At 25.2% G+C, this 22,408-nt stretch overlaps 1 protein-coding gene across 1 annotated transcript in view; it reads left to right on the forward strand.

Moving 5' to 3' along the window:
* LOC129610150 (acid sphingomyelinase-like phosphodiesterase 3b) overlaps positions 1-22,408 on the forward strand; it is a gene marked incomplete at its 3' end in the record, with an annotated part of 307,142 nt that overhangs the window by 31,884 nt on the left and 252,850 nt on the right. The window contains exon 2 of the mRNA XM_055522556.1: positions 20,626-21,341. Within this exon, the coding sequence (XP_055378531.1) occupies positions 21,215-21,341 (127 nt within the window). The remainder of the gene's footprint in view (positions 1-20,625; positions 21,342-22,408) is intronic.

Consider the following 22,408-nt stretch of genomic DNA (forward strand, 5'->3'; position numbering starts at 1 on the left):
ATTTTCCTATTTTAAGATAAAAAAATATTTAGGAAGCAAATATGTTTCGCTTTAAAAAAGGACTACAAAATTATTTTTCAATTTTAAAGACCATCACAAAAAATAAAAAAAAAGGAAAGAAAAATTTTCTTAAACAATTTTCATTGTAATTTCCCTTGCAGGTAGGTGAATATGAAAAAGCTTAATAATAATAAAAACCTCAAAATAAAATTAAATAGAAGAAAAGTAAAAAAAAAATTAAAAAGAAAATGAAGAAAATAAGGTAACTGTTTAAATTGAAAAGCAAAAAAAAGAAGATTTTTTGCCAAATCATTCAATATTTTTTTTTTTATTTTTTTCTGTTTTTGTTTTTATTTTTCCGTTCTAATAAAAAAAAAGAAGAAAAATCGTTTTTTTTCTTCTTTAATTGAGCTTTTATTGTATTTTTCCTTTAACAGAAAGTTAAAAAAGAGAATAAGAAATGGGAAAAAACACCGGTAACTTAACAAAATAACAATAAAAAGAAAAAGATGGTGGGGGCGGAGGACGAATAATACCGAAAAGAATAAAACAGTCAGTCAGCCAACTAACTTTTCATAAAATCATTATGAAGTTATTTTACTTATTTATTTTTGATTTTTTTTTTATTTTATTTCTGCCATTTCTTCTTCACATATAATTTCTTTAGAATATCCTTTTTACCTTTATAATAATACTATTCTTTCATTTCTATTTTGATTTTTTGTACACCTTGTTTGTTGTTCTCCATATATTTTTACTTAAAATTATTTACTAATAATAGCAATATAACAGTAAAGTATATTTTTACGTATAAAGGAAGAACAAGCTATTTTTCAATTTCCTTTTTATCCTTCAATCATTATTCGATAAAATAAAATTTAGATGACTTGACTATTATTGAACGCATAATATTGTACACAAAATAATAATATTTAGAGTTACCATATTGCCAATAAAAAATAATATTTTTGAATGAAATTGTTGTCACAATGTAATCTTATAAGGGTTTGATTGTAAAATCGTTACATATTTGAATTAACTAAAGTCATTTGCATCAATTCAAATTGATTTTGCTAACTAAAAATTGCAATCAGTTTGTAAAAAATTATAAACTGTTTGATTTCTTAATTGCATGCGATCAAACAGCTGACTTTAATTTATAAACTTATGGAATTGAAGTAAGCAATCAAATAGTTACAAAACTAAAAATTCGATGCTTGCCTAAGCCCCAATAATTATTTTATTGATTATTTTGATTAGGTGAAGTTATTTTGAGTTTACAATTTTTTCTATTTCATTGCTGTTGGAAAAAAAGCTTTCATATGCACAGACTCTATAATTGATTTACTTCTTAAGATGGTATATCTGATTTTCAACTACCAAAGTTTTCCTCTACATATTTCATTGAAATACTAACAAGACTTAATTTATTTTATGAAACGGTAACACCCTCATTTACTAATTGTAGTTAGAAATTAAATTCATTCTTAATTTATTTATGTGAGTTAGAGCGAGTACTTATTTTTGATGCAACTTTTTTTTGTATAATGCCATAATAATTTTGATTTTTTTTTATATACGGTTGCTGTTCATTAAAAAGTTTTTTTACGAAACTAAAGAGTTCAAGAACAAAACTATCAAGATGGTTGGACAAAAATCATGATTAAACAATAAAAGATTTGTTCCGAAAGGTGGTTTTCAGTCACAAAACCATATGATTCGTTATATGACGACGATATAAACCTGGTACAAACATGGTAATTTCACCATTATAAATAACGTGTATACTCAATTAAATGCAAAATTATAAAATACAAATACAATACTCAATATAAAAAATTATTCCGCCACCTTAAATTGAAAACACTTTGGAAACTCTACGTCTCAAGGTACAACAAAAAAAAGTAAAATCTTTCTCTTCTTTTTTTACAAATCAATATAAAATTTTATTTTACCAAAAAAAAGTATAGCTATTACCCGAAAATAAAAATGAGATATTTTGATTTTATTTTGACATTTCATCATAGCAACAACAACAATAATACAATGTACAATCATTTTAAAAGGAAATTTTCTCTTTCCCTTCCTACAATTATCTCTATACCTATGTTCTATATTCTACTAGTTTGCCTAGTTTGCCTACACATTCATTTTCAAAACCAATGTCATTATGTTTGCTCTCTCATGGCCACCTGATGATAGTAATGATGATTTCTTAAAAAAAAAAAAATACCTATACGTATACAAAACATATTTCTAGAGTAATTTCGTAAAATCAAATAATAGGTGGGAATGAATTTTATATGTAGTACTATGTATATGTACATAAGTTAAATATTATAAATGAAATTGATTGTTTTATTGCGTGAATTTGCTACTTTTTATATACTAGATTGTGTTTAAAGATTTTTTAATGGCAGCTATTCAATATTAGAAAAGATAAACAAATTGTTGCTTGTATATAAAATTTTAGGCATCATAATATTTAAAATATACCTTCAAGTATTTGATGTCCTTGAAAGGAAAGTTTATGAAAAATTTAGAAAGAAAGCAATAAATAAAGAAAATCCAGTCAGGAAACCCACGCTACAAATTCTGCCTTTGGAATATTGAAAATCGAAAAAACTATGATGAAATTAATTAAATATTGATTTAAATACACAATCCAATCGAAGAGTAAGAAAAGAGGAGAAAACAGGATATTATTTACGCATTTATACGTGATTATTTTAATTTTATGGAATTTATTTTTAATTTAGAAATTCTTGGTTTTTTTTTTTGTTGTTTTTGGTTTTGTGGTTTCAAAAGAAAGTTTTTAAAAGATCTAGCTATTTACTTTTCGTAAACAAAAAAAAAATCTCTTGTTTACATTATGTCGATGGTGAAGTGCACAGATCAGCTATGTAACAAATTTTCAAAATGCGTTTTTCTAAACTAATACTAATTTCGAAGGGCCCTCTTTCTGTAGTATAGGTTTTTGTGATGAACGTGTATTAGTTTCGTCAAACAAATAGATTAAATAAGTGCATGGCTGAAGTATCAAAAAAAAGCTTAATGCTATCTTAGAATGTTTATATTACAAAAACTGATAATAATTATGCTAACGAAACACAATAATGTGCTAAGCAGATAAATTGTGTTTCGTTAATAAAACTATAGTTTAAGTATTGTTCTAATTAACTGGCTTCTTTTCGGAAATTTTCAAACTTTCAAAACGCTCCCTTGCAAAATTTTAAATTTGCTACTTAGCATATTTGGGCGCTCACCAGCGATATACACTCAAAATTTAATTAAGTTTCAAAATATAATTTAATTAAGATTTGCCTTCATAGTATTAAACATGAGCATCTGAGAAATATGTGTATATATATACATATATACATATGTGTGAATAATATATGAATTATTATATTATGTAAGGTTTTATTTAATTTACAGTTCATTATTTTTTAGAATCCAAAAATGGAAGTACATGGAAATGTTAATTTTTGGTGTTTTAAACTAAAAATCTAGAGCGATTATTCGCATATTTGTACTTTAATGGTTTTACAAAAGTTTAAGAATTTAATTTAATGTTTTAAATTATTTTCAAGTTGAGGCAAAATTGTTGAAAACGAGTTGAACTCCCTTTGACTTGTGCGAGTTGAAGAAAACTAATATCTTCAACTAATCCTTGCTTTAGAGAAAAGACAGGTTCTACTCATTTCAAATTTATATTTTGAGCACTTTTGATGTCAAAATATGATGCGCTATTAAAATACAATCTTAAATGTTCTAAAAACAGTATCAAATTGAATCGGCGACATCTCAAATCCGCGATATTTAACACTTATTCAAATCGAAATAAAATAAAAAAAAATAAAAGAAAAAGCCCTATATAAAATGATTTTTTATTGCGTCCAATATTGTTTTAAAAGGATCAATAACGTTTAAGAAAAGTGAAAACAGCCTGTTATTTGTGAATCATTTTTATTATTATTTTCCTTGAATAAAAGGACTATAACTTTCGAATTTGTGTAAAATTTTACGATGAATCCGAAAATGAATAAGAATAGGTAGGAAAAAATTACAAAAATAGGATTATAAAATTTACGATTTTATTGTAAACACACATACAAATTTATTGTAAAAGATATTAAAATCAGAGTGAGAAATGAGGTGTTGTAATAAATTAGGTAAACACTAAATTAACGGCACACTTCTAAATAAAATGTGGGAATGAAAAGAATCGTAATTTCGTGCAAGCTAATTGAAAATTATTAGTACAAAAGAGATTTTAAAGATTTTCCGGTAACTAATTTTGTTAAAATTGTAAGTGTAGGTAAACTCATAAAGAAAGTGATAAAGGGGAATAAGTGTGAGGCTCTCAAATTTTGGATTTTTCTTCATTTGTTCTATTCTAATTGTATTTTTATAGTTTTTGCATTATAGTTTAACTACATGTATTGGTTATCCATCGACGGTTGATTCTAGGATCGTCTGCAACCACATATTTTATTTACGTATTACTTTTGCTTCTAAGAAAATATGAATAATAAATTTTAATTGTTATTGTAATTGCTATTGTAATGTATAAAAATCTTCTCTTTATTCATTAATTTTATTCAATAAATTTTCTTTCTGTCTTACCAATTTGATTAAGAAAAATTTATCAGAATCCGTCTTTTTTTTGACTAGACTAATTTAATTTTGTTTAATTAAACCTTTTACTATAAGGTTGAAATTAGATTGGCTATTTAGTCAAAATCAAAATTATAATGATTTCATTTTAATTTTTATTTTAATTAAATATAATAAATCGAAAATAAATAATTTTTCACACATAAACTGCAAATAAGTATAACAAAACAAAAAAAATTAATAAAAAAATTAAAGAAATCAGCGACCTCTCATCTGTAATTCGCATTCATCCGTCACCCAAGATAAGAATAAATTCCGAAAAATAAATTGGATATGGTCAGCATATAACGGCATTTTACATTTTTTGCACTATAACTATTTCTTAATTCAAATTTTAAAACTTGGATGTTCACTTTGCTTAGTTAGTGCTTATTGTTGCTGGGACGTGACTTGCACCAAAATCTAATCAATTCATTCACATTCCAAAAATACACTGGAATATAAATTTTCGGAAATACATCGGATATATGAGTAGAATTTGAGAGGCGGCAATGCATATATTAACAGAATAATAGCCTTCCTTATAAAAATAGACGATCCTTAGTCTTCGACACGGAAAAGTGCATTTCTGCTAAAAACGCGATGTATGAAATTTGGTATGAACAGAATACCTCTCTTATTGTATTCTGTTGGTGATAAAAAAAAAATTATATTTGTTTCGCTCCTTTACTGATGGAATAACGAACAGAAGTTTTCTGTTCTTTAATTTGCTGGTATGTGTGTAAAACATCATTTTTCACTTGAAATTTTTCTTTTTTTCCGCATTGTGTTTTTTCTAAAAGTATATCTTTTTGTACATTTTTAAGGTATCAAACTCTTCAAATACCTTTAAGAACTGGAAAATTCTTATAAATTGTTATACAATGATTTCAACAACGAATTTAACAGTATTTTTTATGGTTTTCCTTCTTGTTTTATTGTTTTTTTTGTTATTATTTTTGTATTTTTTTAGCTCGTGGGCTGCTAAATACCATTTTTTGTATTATTGTTTGAGATTTTTTGTGTTAATTTTTTTTTTGCTTCTTCAAAAACAAATAAGAAATTATAATCACCTAAACATAAATAATATATGAGTGTAAGTAATTTCTATGTACAATATACGTACGATATATTCGGTTTAATGCAGTACAATGTTATCGTAATACTAAAGCAAAATATGGCAATTTTACACAAGAAGAAATCAAAATTTATATCGGTCATGATTATTAGATGTCATTGGAAAAGTCATATCACATTAAATCAAACCAACTAAAAGATTTCTTTTGGAAAAATTTTCTGAAGAGTAAAGACTTTTCATTAAAAATAGAATAGTTGGTATTGAGAACAAAATCGAAAATGATAATTAATAGAAAATTTGGTGAACATACGAGTATTATTGTTTTTTGATTCTATATTTAGATAAAATAATATCGGAATATGTGCATGTATTCAGTCAACATGTTATAACTATGCAAATTGTTAAGTAGAGCACAACTATTTTCTAATTTCAGGATCATAAAAATCTATTCAGCCCTTTATTAAAATCTAAATTATCTCTTTTGTAGTTGGAAATATTTTGAATATAACCTAAAGATTTTATTATAAAATTAAATTTCATACTTGTATTAACATTAATAAAGGTTTTATAGGAAAATCAGCAAAATATTAAAAAAATTCTGAAAGAGCATGTCAACCACTATATTTAAATTATATTTTCGCACATTACGTCAAAAATATTTGCCAAAATTTGAAAATTATATCCTCAACTTACTCAACTCCCCCCATCAGTGTGCAATAGCAAAACAAAAATTACATAAAGAACAAAAGGAAAGGAACAAAAAAAAACATTAATTTCTTTTAAATTTACTTTGAAAAAAAATAATGGTATACATTTGGAGATCATAATTTATGAGAAATTTTTCTTTCGGGCATATTGTCAGAGCACATTTTGGAGAGTATAAGAAGGTAATTTAATTATATTACTTTCTCAATTTTTATGTAGACACCATCCAATAATACCATAAATACATACACAGATAATATTATAGATTTGGGTGCGTTTAAAATTTGTAATTTTTTATACATAAAGTATATTGTGAGAAAATTCATGTTTTATTTTTTTTCTGATTGTTCTTAAAATGATTTTTAGAGAAGGTGAGTGAAATTTTTCATCCTGTCATAATATGTTCGTTGCTTTTTTTTACGTTTCTTTCATTAAATGTTTATAAAACAAGAGAAAAACATAAAAATTTTATTTTCTTCTCCTTCTCTTACAAAATGTTGAAACTTGAGAGTTCTACAACGTACGTACAATATTCCGTACGCAAAAAGTAATAAAATACTTAAAATATAGGTAAAATATTATAATATGTAGGTGTGTGGGTATTCGTATATAAATAATTTATATATATATATATATATGCGATATAGAAATAAGAAGTATTTATATAATAATTAGGTCAATATGGTTTGTGTAAAATTACTCATAATTGATACAACATGTTTTGTAATCGTTTTTCATGTTTTATGTTATGTACATATATTAAGGATGGAATACAAATAAGGATAGAATTCAATTTTGACGTAATTGGTTTTTGATTTCTTCCCGCCTTAATAAAAAAAAAAAATACCCTTAAGTGTTTACAAGAAGTATGAAGAATTTTCTTTGGCTTTTAAAAATGCCATAAAAATTGAATCTTGTGAGACCTTTTTCAACTAAATTGTAAATAATTATTAGTTTTACTCTGTCCGTCTGTTTGCAAAACTTCCCTATGTGATGGAAGTCTGAAATTCAAAATGCAAGTAAATTTTTGCGAATTTCTTTCGTATTTCCTTAAAAGAAAATTCTTACCCATTTAAACTATTTCAAAAGTTAAGACGCCAAAAATTCGTTAAAATACCATTTTTGGAAATTTTTTTTTGAATTGTATAAAAATTTTTTGAATTCCGTGTTGATGAGAATATTGCCCACATACTTCTTTGACGGCACAATAGCATTAGCATAACAAATGCCCATTTAAATTAACTTTTATTTAAGATCCGTTTGTCAAATTAGTTGAATTGGACTCTCATGTAACCCTTTTTTTAATTTTACTATCTTCCCCTAAATGTATGCAATATTTTTTTTTCTTCATAATATTAGAATTCTTATGGGATTAGCTAGCTACTAGAGCAATTTTATATTTCAGAAAAGTATATGTATTAATTTTTCCTATGGAAAAGTGCTACTTTATAAGCTATCGGTTTGATTTAACTTACTTTTTATTGAAAATCACTTATTAACACAAATGATTGTAAGAAATTTATAGGAAGAAAATATTTTAGCTATTTTTGAAAGGATTTTTTTTTATTTATTTATTTTTACAAAGGATCATTTAAAATCTAATTTTATCATAATTATGTTATTGTGTTATTGATTTATTATTAATATTTCTTTTTCAAAGGTGTTACACTTAATTAGTTATAAAGAGATCTTATTAATTAATTAATCATGTTTTTATAATTATAATAATATGTACCTATGCTTCATCGGTGATATTGAGTATTTATTGAAATTGAAAATTGATCTTGAATATTTATAATTTTCTAATTGGTAAATTGATTAGATATTTTCGGAAATTTATGTTAATACTCGTAAATATAACATGGAAAATAGGGTAAATAAACGATTTTATTTATTATATTTAAAAATTGCGGCAATCAAAATTAGACGGTATTATTTTAGGTGTAAGGGAAGGCAAAAGGTGGGAAAGTGGCTCTTTGCTTTCATTTATGAATAAAGAATGTTTTAATTTGGTTTCTCTTTATGAAATTTTTTATTAAATTTTGTACTCTTTTAGTACAGTATTATAAGTTATATAAAGTCTTGTGTAACAATATTGAAATTATTTATATAGCTTTTGTTTTTCATTACAGAAAAAAAAAGAAATACAGTAGTTTTCCATATTATATTCATTGAAACATTAAAGAATGAATTTTTTCACGAGTTGCATAATTTTATAATGTCATTTTTGTTACACATATGCAAAACTTTTTGCTTCCATATTTGCCTTCCAAGTAAGATATGAAAACTTCCCATTACTTTATAGAAAATATCTATATAGAGATTATAAGAGTAATGCTATACTGAATTTTATGATATTTAAATTAGACAAAAATACAGACATCTGTTTTATGAGAAACGAACTAATAAATAAAATTAAATTGTTATTTTCCGCTTTCCTTAATGTGGAAAATTTTCTCTATTTTCTTTTTCTATATATAAAACTATGAAGAAAAAAGTTAAAATAGTCAAACTTAAATTGAGCGAGAAAACTCGCTGTAACAGCAAAGCAAATGCAAAGTCATTCATTGAATATTTAATCATTTACAGCAAAAAAAAAATGAAAATTCTTAGAGGAAAAATAGTGAAAATATAAGCGGAAAAAACATGAAAATATAAAGTCGAAAAAAATACCAAAAATCCAAATAAGAAAAATTAAAATAAAAAAGAAGTATAGTAGTGCGGCGTATAGTTTTTCCATAGAATTCTTTATTGTCAATACATGAATACCAAACGAAATAAATATCATTTTTTGCATATACTAATTTAGCATAGGACACTAAAATGAAACAAGAACGGTTTACAATACTTTTTAACATTTTTCACTGTTGACTCCAATTTAAAGGTTTTTTACACAAAAATTCAAAAGTGTAACGGAGTGTTTTTTTTAAACCAAAGTAAATACAGGAAATTAATTCAAAATTGAGAGGTTCTTAGTTACAACCATTCAATACACAAATTCAATTCAAAAAATAAAAATGTTCATGGTAATATCAATTTGTTCTAGGGCGTGTATAAATACCTTTAATCACTCAAAATTAGTGAATTTTTAAGAACTATTTTAAGAACAATGTCGAAATTCTTCAACTGCAATATGCTACAACATTACTAAATTTGATTAATTTTTTAAGCATTTAAGAAACATGAAAATGACTAGTTGAAGTTTTTAGTACAATTCTGAAATTCTGAAATTTTTTCTTAAATTTAAATTCCTTTGATAAATAACTCTAATAATTCTGACAATAATTATAATATCACTTAGGCAACAAACGTGGCTATCTATAAGTATAACTATACTATAAATAAAGCCATAATCGTTTATAGGTGGATATAGAAAAGAAAGGAAAAGGAGAGGAAAAAACAATATTAGTAGTATTAATTTAATATTAATAAGTAAATAAAAAATTTGAACACCTAAAACCGAACTTATAAGACTTCTGTACGGCAAGTTAATAGAAAGTGTCACATAAATTTGGAATAAATTAAGCAAAGTCAATGCTACTATACAGTCTGGCATTAAGCGTCGTCTTAGTCTGGCATTAAGCGTTAAACAGATAAATACAAGTTAAATTCGCGCAATATACGTGTCACTGGTTAGTCTGCACTATGAGACGTGGAACATAGAAAAACTTGACCGCCCTTAAGCTACTGGGATTCTCCCTTAAGAAAATTCGATTCAATAGAACCCGGGCAACTCCGTTACAATTCCATTTGAATAGCCTTTACTCATACTATAAGAATTCATAATATTTTAAAAGGAACTACATAAGTCTATAATATTATAAGATATGATATAAATATTAAAAACTTATGATTGTAATGTAAAAATGTAAAACACAGTGGTTATCAGACTAAAACACTATATATGCCTTGTCCTATTTTATAGTCTACATAATACGTTCAATGTGTATACTATAATATAATAGCTATGTATGCCCACCCAGCCAACTTAATTAAATAACTTGAATTACATTATAATGAAGATTGCATATTATGCATCATCAGTTTTGTAAAGAAAGAGAAAAAGAAAATATATACACACACCTATACAAATACACTATATTTTCTCATCTTTATTCTGTACATGTATAAGAATACCTTGTGTATCCGAAATATAATATCCGAACTGTAAAATTTTTAAAATACATATTCATTTATTTAGGAAAAGAGAACAACATTTGAGTTTAATAATAAAAAATAAGAATGAAAAAAAAAACAAAAAACGAAGAATGTCAAAATTAAAATATGAAACTCTTAAATGTCATCGTTGGAGCTATATGTATAAATTTGTGTGCATATTTATGTATATAATGGCGAGTACTGTAGATGTACAGATGTAATATTTATAAAATATGCATTAAAATATTATTTAGCAAACTGTACATATCAGAAAATATAAATTTTTTAATATTTTTTTTTAGTCTCTAGAATATTTTTAAAGGACAATTATTTAAGGACGTTAAGTAAAATGCGAATACTATGCAGAAGGTATACAATTTCCTTTGGGTTTCTTTTTTTTTGCTTTGTTACAATAAAAATTAAATAAAACAAAAATTAAGGAACAAGATTTTTTTTTGTGAAATTTAAATATTGTGTTTCTTTTTTCTCTGTGTCGTACTCTCAAATAAGGAAATTCTACCGCATTGTAAAAAAAACAAAAGTAAAACAAACACACACACACACAGATGATTGTGTTAATTTTTTTTTTTCAGGCAAAAGAAAATTAAGAAAATGTAGAGTAACAGTAAATAAAAGAAAAAAGAAAAGGACGAACATTTTTAATGAAAAACAGACATCATAAGTAATGAGAGGACCACGAAGAAATAAAAATTTTGAACTAAATACAAAATTCTTAATGACCGAGTTCTGTTGTTCTTCGTCTTCTGTTTTTATTTCCTAATTTGTGTCTTTTTTTTTCTGTGTGTATGTGTATGTACACTATTTAGGATTGTTTGAAAGAAGCGACAGTGTTTTCATGCTACTCGAATTATGTCTTTATATGTACATTGTATAGAAATGGTGGAAAATTAAAAACAGAAAAAATAATGAAAAGTTCAAATAATATGCAAAAATAAAAAGGAATAGTGTTAAGTTAAAAGAAAAAAATTTAATTTTTTTTTTGTATTTTTAACTTTCTTAATTTTCTACTTTTTTCCCTCCTATTTCGCTTTATTTATTTCAAATTGTTTCATTTGTACTACATAATACACACAATTCTTGTTCACTGCTAGTTTATTGTGTTAATAATAAAAGTTTAATTTGGTTAGCTGGTTCACCTCATATAACATTCATTTCGAATATAAAATGGTACGTATATAAAAGAATATTGTATACAGAGTAAAATTTTTTCTGATAGTTTTGTATGTATATATGTGTGTATGCACTCCTGAAATTAATTATATTTTTGTAATAATGAACTAGTTATCACGTTTTCGATAATAGGTAGACAATTTAAATTCTTAAAATTTTTGCTTGAAAACCCAATTATATCGGGGAGTTTTTGAAATTTTGTCACAAATACTTTATGCAGTATGCAAGACATATTGTCATGCTATGTAGTTTTAGAAATAATTTTATTCGACAGGAGTTAGTATAGTATACAAACATATTAACTTTCGATACTTCTACGTCCATTTCGTAAAAAATAGGTACCAATTTCCAGTTAAAATTAATTATAAGGTAATGGGATTTCAACATAGATTGTGAAGTATATGCATCCTTTATTGGGATGGATAATTATTGTGGCTCCTTCATTTTATTGTTTTTGAAAATTAAGAATTGTTTTTGAAAGATTTCAATAAATTTCTGCATACTAATATTCTGGTCTATACGCTATGATTTATTAAAATGGCAATTTGCAGAAAATATTAGAAAATTTCAGAATTTTTCAATGTTTTTGAAAAAATTTAAAAAAAAATAAATTTTTATTTTTGTTGATTAATTTTAGAAAATTCTAAAATAGAAATTTGTAAAGAATCCTAGAATAGGCTTGAACCACGTTCTTTATTAAAAATTTCTCATTACACTTTTTTTATCCAAGTTTAGTTATATATACAATTAAAAGCTTCCTTCAACAACAAAAAAGGAAATTTAGAGGGAACAATTTTTATTTTTCTTTAACACCGCGTTATTCTCCATTTTTTTTTGTTTACATTTTTTACATTATTTTTTTTTTTTTGTTACACGAATTGAATAGTTAAGTTGTTGCCATCCTTTTTCCAATTTTTTTATTAAGTTTGAGCCTTAAAAAAACTTAACAAGTCATTAATGTTCAAAAAGGGAAGCAGTAAACAACAAAAAAAAAACAGGAAAAAACAATGGACTGTAGAATTAAAAAGAGATTTATTTTTCTAGAGGGAAAATTTAAAATTATACAAGAGTAGATTTGGTAAATGATTCATGAAAGTCTTTCTGTATTTTTTTTCGAGTATAATATTTTGTACTGAATGCATTCTTATTTGTTGCTACCATATATTAATTAGAATGAAGATTTTTGTTTTGCTTTTTTGTTTAGATTTGATCTTGAACCATTAAGGTTATCAGTTTTATACCTTGATTTTTTATAAGTTTTGTTAGATACCCCAGATTACTAAAATTCTTTCAGATTACTAAAAACACATAGATACTTGTATATTTCTGCATAAGAAAAATATATAAGCATATTCTCTTCAGCCAGGCATACTTCGAGGTATATGAAATTAAAAATTGTCATAAATAAAATTTTAATTCTAATGCTAAATCAAGGCAAATAAATCTTGTTTGTGCGATCGGACAGACGGGCATGTTTAAATCAACGCAGGATTTTACGCTGAGTAAGAATATATATATACATGTCCGTATAAATATGTGTTTTAAAACATAATGATAACTATTATACCCCTCTATACGAAAGGAGGTTTTAAATTTGTAGTAACTTATAAGTGTAACATAGTCGATCAGAGTCGAATTCTGAATGTGGCCATCGCAGATTTGACTCAAAAACCACTTAAAAATATTCTTATGGAATTGCTTATAGTATAAGTCTATTAAATTTAGGTTTGATCTAATCGCTAATTCGAATAGCTTCCATACAACTCCAATAAGAATTACACAATATTTATAAAATTTACTAACTATTCTAATAAAATTTGATAGTAGTTACGTTAGCTCTTTAATATCTGCTCCAGAAATGTAAATTATTTTATCATATACAAAATATAATACTAGTCGCCACCATTAAGAAAAAAAATATTAGTAGTAGCATTCCTGTGCGCTATCAGATGTCTATCTTGAAAGCAAATATTTTTTAACAGGTGCTATGGAGTTGACATGGTCACCTGTATTACTTCTCATTTCTTGTTTTTAATTCTAGCTGCCAAGTATAGTTTTGAGTTATTGTTGTAACTCGAATGAAATATAATCGAAATAAATCTTGTGTGAATTGAGGTTTTTTCTTAGAAAAGAGACCTTAGATTCTTGCAGCTATAAGACATATTAAAATGCATTTGAATATTAGAAATAAAATGTAAAAATGTCCTGATCACTTAATTATAGATAATAATAACATGACCTTAACATCATCCTTGTCGTCTTATGAAAAAGAAAGGAAATTGCTTTGTAGAATAATAAAAGTTTCTTTGATTTTTTCTTAGAAAAAAAGTTTTTTTTCTCGAAATTATACAAGAGCACATATACACTTTTTATGACCTTAAGGCAATTTGAATAAGTTATAAAATTCTTTTATTTTTTTCTTACTTTTCTTTTTTAATATTTTAACTTTGCATATAAAAGTTTTAAGTTTTCATTATAATGAAAAAAAAAGATCAAAGTAAAAGGCCTCTAGTTTAATTTCAATGTAAAAAAAAAATTTTTTTTATCCATTAAACTTAACCGAGGAAAAATTATTATTTGTAAACTTATGTCATACTATCAACTTTTAAACTGTAACCCTGCACACAGAATTTTGTATTCATTTATTTTTATTATCTCCTTATTAAAAGAAAGAAGAAAAAAAAAAAGAACAAATTAAACGAGAAATGAATAAAATTCACAATAATAATAAAGTCCAAGGATGAAAAGTTGTCAACATAAAAGAATGTCCACCGCTAGCGCTAAGGAAACAAAGACTATAATAATGATAATGTAAAAACCAGGGAAATTTAGGTCAACATAATCCGTGTTTCTCTTTAGAACAATGATGACAAAATAAGTGAAATGTATACCTACTTTTTATGTATTCTTAATTTTAATTTTTAATTGTGACGGCCAGTATCAAATATTCCGAATCTTAATACAAAAGATATTTAAATTTTTAATTATTTCTAGGTTATTGTTTTTTTTTTATAATTTTAATAATGAAGAGAGTAAGTATAATATGCAGAGGTATTCAAAGCAAGTCAACAAACATATTAAATGCATTGCTTTATTTTAAATAAACTAATGTTACTGTTGTGATGGTAAACGAAACAGGAAATATTAAAAAAATAACTTTGAATGACTTGGAACGGGTGTTGTAAGATGTGACAAATTTTGTAAATTTAATAACTAAGAACTTCAAACGCCAAATTTCTTGAAAAAAACTCGGTTTCTCCAAAAATTCTAAAAATAATTCCGTATTTAATAATATGAAAATTCTGTGATTGCCAACAAAGATTTTCTTGTTTTCTCAGTTTTGTTTTTAAGAGACTACTACCTTACTCAAACTTAATATATTGGAGGTCACTCTTCAAATCGCTACTGAACAATATTTTTGTTTGTGATTCATTTGCTAACAGCAATTTATTATCATTTTAAACGATTACGTTCCAGTCCATTCCGAAATTTTGATGGCACATTTTTTGCTTACTTATACTAAGAATTTTTATTATGAAATTTCGATTACTATGAGTTTTTTTGCTCCTGGAAGTATCTTTTATATTTGAACCTAAAAAAGTAACAGAAAAAGAGTAACTTTTTAGCACTTTTCCGAAAAAAAAAATTTTGGAAAAAGTGCCTATTAATTTCTGCAAATGCCGTAATGGTAATGCCGTTAAAAAATATAATTATTTTTCTTAACTCAAGCAATTAACCCTTAAATTCGAATAATAAGAATAGTTACACCCCTTTAAATTTTTTTTTGCTTTATTTCAAGGACTGCATAAATCGTTTATTCTAAATATATGCAATCCTTGATACATAGTAGTAGATACATAGATTGTTTTTAAAGTAGTACTGTCAATCGTTGAAGGGAAAAGTATGAAGAAATTTGCATTAAGATAAATTATTAGTGTAATAAGCACATTCTTATTTTCGCAACTATGATGTTGTATTAGTAAAATTCATAATAGAAAAGTGCCACTTTGAAAACCATTGGTTTGATCAAACTTTATTTATCTTTGGATTTTCATATAGTAAATAAATATTGGGGTATAGAAAACCTATATCGATCTCACCAATAGCGCAGTGGTATTCGCACCAGTCCATTAACTGCAGGTTCTCGAGATCAAATTCTGTTCAGGTCAATAAAGCATTATGTTTAGTGTTATATAAATACCATAAAATAAAATATTAATGCAAAAGTAATTTGCTTATTTTCATAATATTTGAGTTTTAACAATTGAAAATAAAGGAAAAAAATATCGCTAATTTTAAATATTTAAAATAAAGAAAAGCTACGGGAGACTAGTTAGCATCCTAATTAAGTTTGATCTCTTTATGAAACTAAAGTCCGGCTTCCCTTGCTTGTGAATGAAAAAAAGAAACCTATGTAAGTAATTTGATTTCGAGGATAATAGTAATTTTAGTATTTTTTCCGAAATAAAGAAGTGAATAGCTTGTAGATTAAAATTGAAAGCCAAAAGACAATTCTAAACACTTTAAAGATGGCTTTAAAGGCTTAAAAAGAAAAAAAAATTAAAGAGCTATTTAGATTTTAAAAGTGTGAAGGGTAGTAACATTCTATAGAATAGAAAAACTTTTTAAAGAGATCGATGATCCTTTTAATCACTGAAAATCTAAGACCTGTGAAAATATGAAAAAAAAAACCCAAAAGAATTTTAACACTTTTTAACTGCTTCCCTTTTTTCTTTGTGCCCCAAATATCGTATTTTTTTTTGTCTTTTTATAAATATATGTAAAACTTTAACTAAAAAAGAAACAAAAAATAAAAATAAATCAAATGAAACACAAAAAACCAATTCAAAACTTACTTTTTATTCATAACAGTTTTCTTTTATTTTCTCTTTCTTTTAGGAATTTTCATGTTTTATGCACTCATTTTTCCTTTGACTACAACACCAAGAAAGAACAAAAGTAGCATAAAACAGAGAGAGAGGAGCAAAACAAAAAATGAGAAGTACAACAAAAAATAAATCAGAAAAAAAACCGAAAAGGAAGTGAATGAATAAAAAACAAAAAAAAAAAAACGAAGACAAGACCCTTGGGTAAAATACGAAGGATACGTTTCGAATAATTCTTGTCGAATTTAATTTTTTATTTTTTTATTTTAATTTTTCAAAAGAATAAACTGCTCACAAACATTTGCAATAACAAGGAATAAAAACAAAACGCAAGAATAATAACCACAACAAAATTATAAAATTCTTGCATATCTACATACAGCATTTACTTACATCTAGAATATGTAACATAAATATAACAGTAAATGTTTCTGTTATATCACTGTTACGCTATGGAATTCAATATCCTTCATTCACAATATATAATATTATTATCATAGCTGACACAATCACAAATGAGCTTGTTATCGGAAAAATTTGGCATCGCAAGAACAAAATTTTAGGAGAATTTTGATAAACGAAACATGAAGTAAAGCTAAGGGCATAAAAGTATCTTGTTGCACTGTAAAAACTAGGTGTTATATAATATTAACGATAAATAATATATGCGAAGTAAAACACTAGCATTTCAGTCGTAAACAAATATTGGAACTGAATATGAAGTGAAGAGAAAAATATACCCAACAAAATATTAAGAGGACAATAGAAGAGAATTTTACTATACCAATTCGTCATAAATCCGTTAATAAAATATTTTCGGTTTTCAAACTACAAGAGTTCATACTCTATAATATAAAAAAATTATCGGCTCCGTTCAAAAAATTATAAAACTAAAAATAATACAAAAACGAGAACAATGCAAAATATTACAAATTTAAAAAAGAGAAGAACAAACAGAAATATAAAGAACAATAAACCATCACATAATACGAAAACGTGTTTATAATAATCACAGAATTAAAATACAAATAAAAAAACATATTAAATAAAAAATCACACAAAAAAAAAATTTTTTTAGGAATATTATTTTGTAGGCCACTTTTAAATAAAATATCCTAAGAAATCCTTACGTGCTTTATTTCTTCCTTTTAAAGTAGAAATTCTAGGAAAGCACAAAAAACTAGAAAAATATAATATAAAAAATCTGATGTGGTCAGCACATAACCGTCCACAATGTGTATTGTCTACTTTACTAAAAATGTTGCACAAGATTATGAAAATGCCTTTTAAATAATTCTTTCAAATTTTAAGGATACTAGTAAACTTTTAGATAACATTCCCCGAGAAATGTAAATTTGGCTCTTAGTAGGGTTTCGCTTTATGGTTTGTCTGTTAGCTGCGATAAGAACTAGAACTCAAATATCAAATTTCAAGAAATTCCAACAATTAATTCCTTAGTAAAAAATGTAAATTCGGCTGTTAGTTCGGTTTCCGATCCCTCATTTTTCCAAAAAAATAGGTTCCTTGCTTTCAACTGAAATGTTAAATTTTAAGGACATTAGTTAATTATCTCTTTTTGTATGCCCAATTTTTGTAGATAAAAATGCCCTTAAAAAAAATCCAAAAAGTTGATCAATCCGTGACGTACCAAATTAAAATCACATATAAAATTTCATTAAAATTGGTTCAGTCGAACTTAAGACACATACCCTACATATACACACCGACATCTTGCTAAAAATAGTTTATTTCCACTTAAATATTATGGAGAAGTGTATGTTCCACCGAAAATTCGATATTCAAAATTTATTGCCATCACATAACCACCCTTATTGTGTGTAAAAACATATGTAAGTTTACCATATTTCTATATATAATGTTATGTAATTCGCATACAAAAAGAGAAAAGAACAAAATTTTCTATTCCATTGTAAAGGGAGAACTTATAGGATCATAAACCAAGATAAAATTTAATGATAATATGAACGTGTGTATGTATGGATAACAAAATTATGATAGGACTTAAAAAATTAGGAAAAAAAATTTTTTTTTTCGTATTGTGTTTTCTATTCCGGAAGCCTTTGGGATTGTTCTTTTAAGGTTTTCGGTTTAACCAATATTTTTTAATTTTTTTCGAAAATCTAAAATTCCCAAATTTTATAATCATTCATAAAAATAAAAACAAGCTGTAGATATAAGTAAAATTTTATTTTGCTCATCTTATATATGGTGTGTTTTACACACTTACATAATATTATATAATAAAAATAGCGTCCTAGTTGTAAAAATAGTTTCACCATTATAATTTTGTTTCCATCCCATTTTAAATATTTCTTCTTCTTTTCTTCCCATTTGCATATTGTTCAACCGACGTATATAAAATTTTTACGAAAAAAAAAAATTACTTCTAAGTTTATGTTCTAACTCATCAAGTTTGCAAGGATTGAGTGCATTTAAAAAAAAATTTTTTTTGTAAAACTCATTTTAGATTTTTATACTTTTAAAAAGGAATCACATTAAAATTGTCGTTTTTGCTGCAATTTCTTATTTCTACTACAATTTTGCATCTTTTACTACGATACTGCAATTTCAATCCATTTGCTGCAATTTTTCCGTTTCCAAAAAACAAAATACAATTTCTATTTTCCTGTTTTAATGTTTCAAATCAAAATTTTTAATGTTACAGGATAATAAGCTTATGAAGTTCAATTGGGAAATTATTTGAGGACTTAAAAGCGCAAATAAATAAATTAATTTACTAAACATCACTACTGGGAAAAAAATCACCAGATTCTAAGAATAAAAAATTTATAGTATCGCTCTTGAAATCGAGAAAGTATTCGATAGTATCTAGCAAAGGGGACTGGTCCACAAAATACTAAACTTTGAATTTCTCCCATATAAAGTAAAAATCATAGACAGCTTTTTTTTTTAAAAAAAATTGAGAGTTAAAATTAATTACAAAAATATTCTGTGTGGACTGCCCCAGATAATCCTTCAATATAATAATATTTTTATTATAAATATACTATTAATAAGTATAATAACTTCATTATATTGAAAAGCGATTGGAAAACAATACCTATGTATACTCGTACTAAATATTTTGTTGTTATACTAAACGGTTTCCATAAATTTAAAAAACTATTCATATATTTATATAACGTGTAATATAAACGAATTTACTGCAAGTGCAACATCTTCTCCACTGCAACTTCAACTTATAAAACGATAGCACTGGCCAGCACTTTAAATTTCTCCAACATCTTTTCCACAGCAACTACAAATTATAAAACGACCGATTTGGCTAGTACTTTACATCTTCTCCACTGCAACGCAATATTAAAAAACGAAAGCACTGTCTATTACTTTACCTACTTTGATAGAATATCGGTATGGTTGATGAACGCATATAGATAAGAGAACACAACTTAAATTTGATATTACAGAAAAAAAGTAAAATCAAAATAAATTTTTCGTTCTATATTAAAAGAAAAAACGAAAAACAGATTTTATGGAAAATGTAAATTATTATTACAAAAGGCATTAAACTTATTCTCGTTCTATACAACAACACTTAATTTTCGAAAATCATATAAGCGAAAAATCTTGGAAAAATTCTAACGTTGTTTTAGTAAAATTTTATATTGAAGTGTTTAACATTTTTTTTTTTTTTTGTTACTTTTCATAATAGTAATATTTTGTTTTTTTTTTTTTCGTTACCCATTTTCTTTCATTTTTCTCTTCATATTATAGAAATTTTATCCTTTCTGTTCACGGATACTTAACAGTTTTGTTGTTATTTTTTAATTTTTCTTTTTATGATATTTTATGAATTCGTTTTGCTCCTTAGAAAACATTTCTATTATGTGTTCGATTAAAATATCAAAAAAAAAAGAAAACAAAAATAATAAAATTCTTTCTTTATTTTTTTTTTTTGGTAAACAGGACACGTTTTTATTGAATAGAAAACAGAAAAACAAGAAAAACAAAGAAAAAATGTATAGATAAATAAAAAGAGAAGATATAAAATAAAGAATATAATAATAGTTATAATAATAATAGTAGTAAGAAAAAAAAATGAAAAGGGAACAATGATTATAATATGATGACAAGAAGCAAATCGCTGGTTAAAAAAGAAAAAACAAGAACAAAACAAAAAATAATTTTTTTAAACGATGATAAAAAAAAATGTAAAAAATAATATAATAAGAAAAACTAACAACACATAACTAGTAAATTGACAAAACATAAGAAAAACAAAATATAAACAAAAATATTATAATACAAAACGGTTACCAAATACTCTTAAGTAACAAAGAAAAAACAGAAGCACAAGAAGAGAGAGAGAGAGAGAGCAAAAGAATAAACAAACAACAAATAATACTATTATAACAGTAACAAGCAAGCAAATCTTGTAAAATGTGAAAGCAAATTATAAACTTACAAAATATGCATTAAAAGAAGACAATATAATCGGTTACAACAGAAAAAAAAACAAAAAAATATAAAAAAAATAAAAGATAAACTAATAAAGATGGCATATTTAAAATTTTTACAATTTACAAGAATGTCAAATCAGTTCATTTTAAATTTAATGCGCCTTATTTACTTTGAAATCGTTTTTATAACGATATTTATGGGATATGCAAATGCTAAAATTGGTAAGTTTTTATTTTTTCTTATCCTTTTTTTTAACATTATTACATTATTATATTTTCACTGTAATAAGAATAACATAATTTTATATTCTATATAGAATTAACCGATATTTTAATGTAGGTGTACAGAGTGTTTCGAATAAGGTGGCATATAATTTGATCAATTTCTAGCAAAAAATTGTATAAGTGACGAGCTGCAGAATGTTGAAAAAAAAAGATATCAGATTTTCCCTGCATTTAAATGAAGGCTTATAACTTTGGAACCGCGCGACATAGAGCTACCCTCTGCGACTTGCTTTACAAGAAATTTATTGCTCTTTGCTTTCGGCCTTACAATCGATTTAATAGGAGACATAATTTTCCAGATAATGCTCGTCAAAATCAGAATTTTTATTTTTCATTTTTTAATTTCTTTTTTTAAAAACTCGAAGTTTCTCCAAAATTTGTGTTATTACTCTTTCTTTTTTTGGTTTGTTCGATGCGCCAGAATGTGATCAAAAAGTTAACTCATATAACATGTTCTTGTATCTCTCATAGTTTTCCCAGTAAAACGTGTTAAATATGTTTTAAAAATAAGCAATTGTTTTACATCGCTTTGTTCGGAAATCAGATTCCCTCATATATATAGGTCTCAATCTCTATAATATAAGTCTTATATAAAGGCTGATTTCGAAAACAGTAATTTAGTATAATTTTTAATAAACAGTATTTATGTTAAGCTTCTATCATTTTCGAGACAGAAGTTGCAAGCAAAAAAAATTTTGGCAACAAAAATTTTCTGAAAATTCGTTTAAATTTCTGAATACTAGAAACTTTTGAGATTTAACACCTTGTTCCAAACAAAAATTTTTATTCATTTTATTCATGGCCTAAAACCTTGAGTCACCTTGTATTAGGAGCATATATATTTAGTATGTTTTTTATGAAGAAAATATTTTGTGAATTTCTATATTATGAAGTCACGATTTGATAATTTTTAAATTTTTACAATTTAAATTTTCAAAAACAGAAAGAAACGAAAAAATTCAGGGAAGGAAAGTTTTAAAATTCCTTACAGAGGTGGCTTTTTT

This window comes from Condylostylus longicornis, unplaced genomic scaffold (genome assembly GCF_029603195.1).
Source record: "Condylostylus longicornis isolate FDR11 unplaced genomic scaffold, ASM2960319v2 ptg000044l, whole genome shotgun sequence".
Lineage (NCBI taxonomy): Eukaryota > Metazoa > Arthropoda > Insecta > Diptera > Dolichopodidae > Condylostylus > Condylostylus longicornis.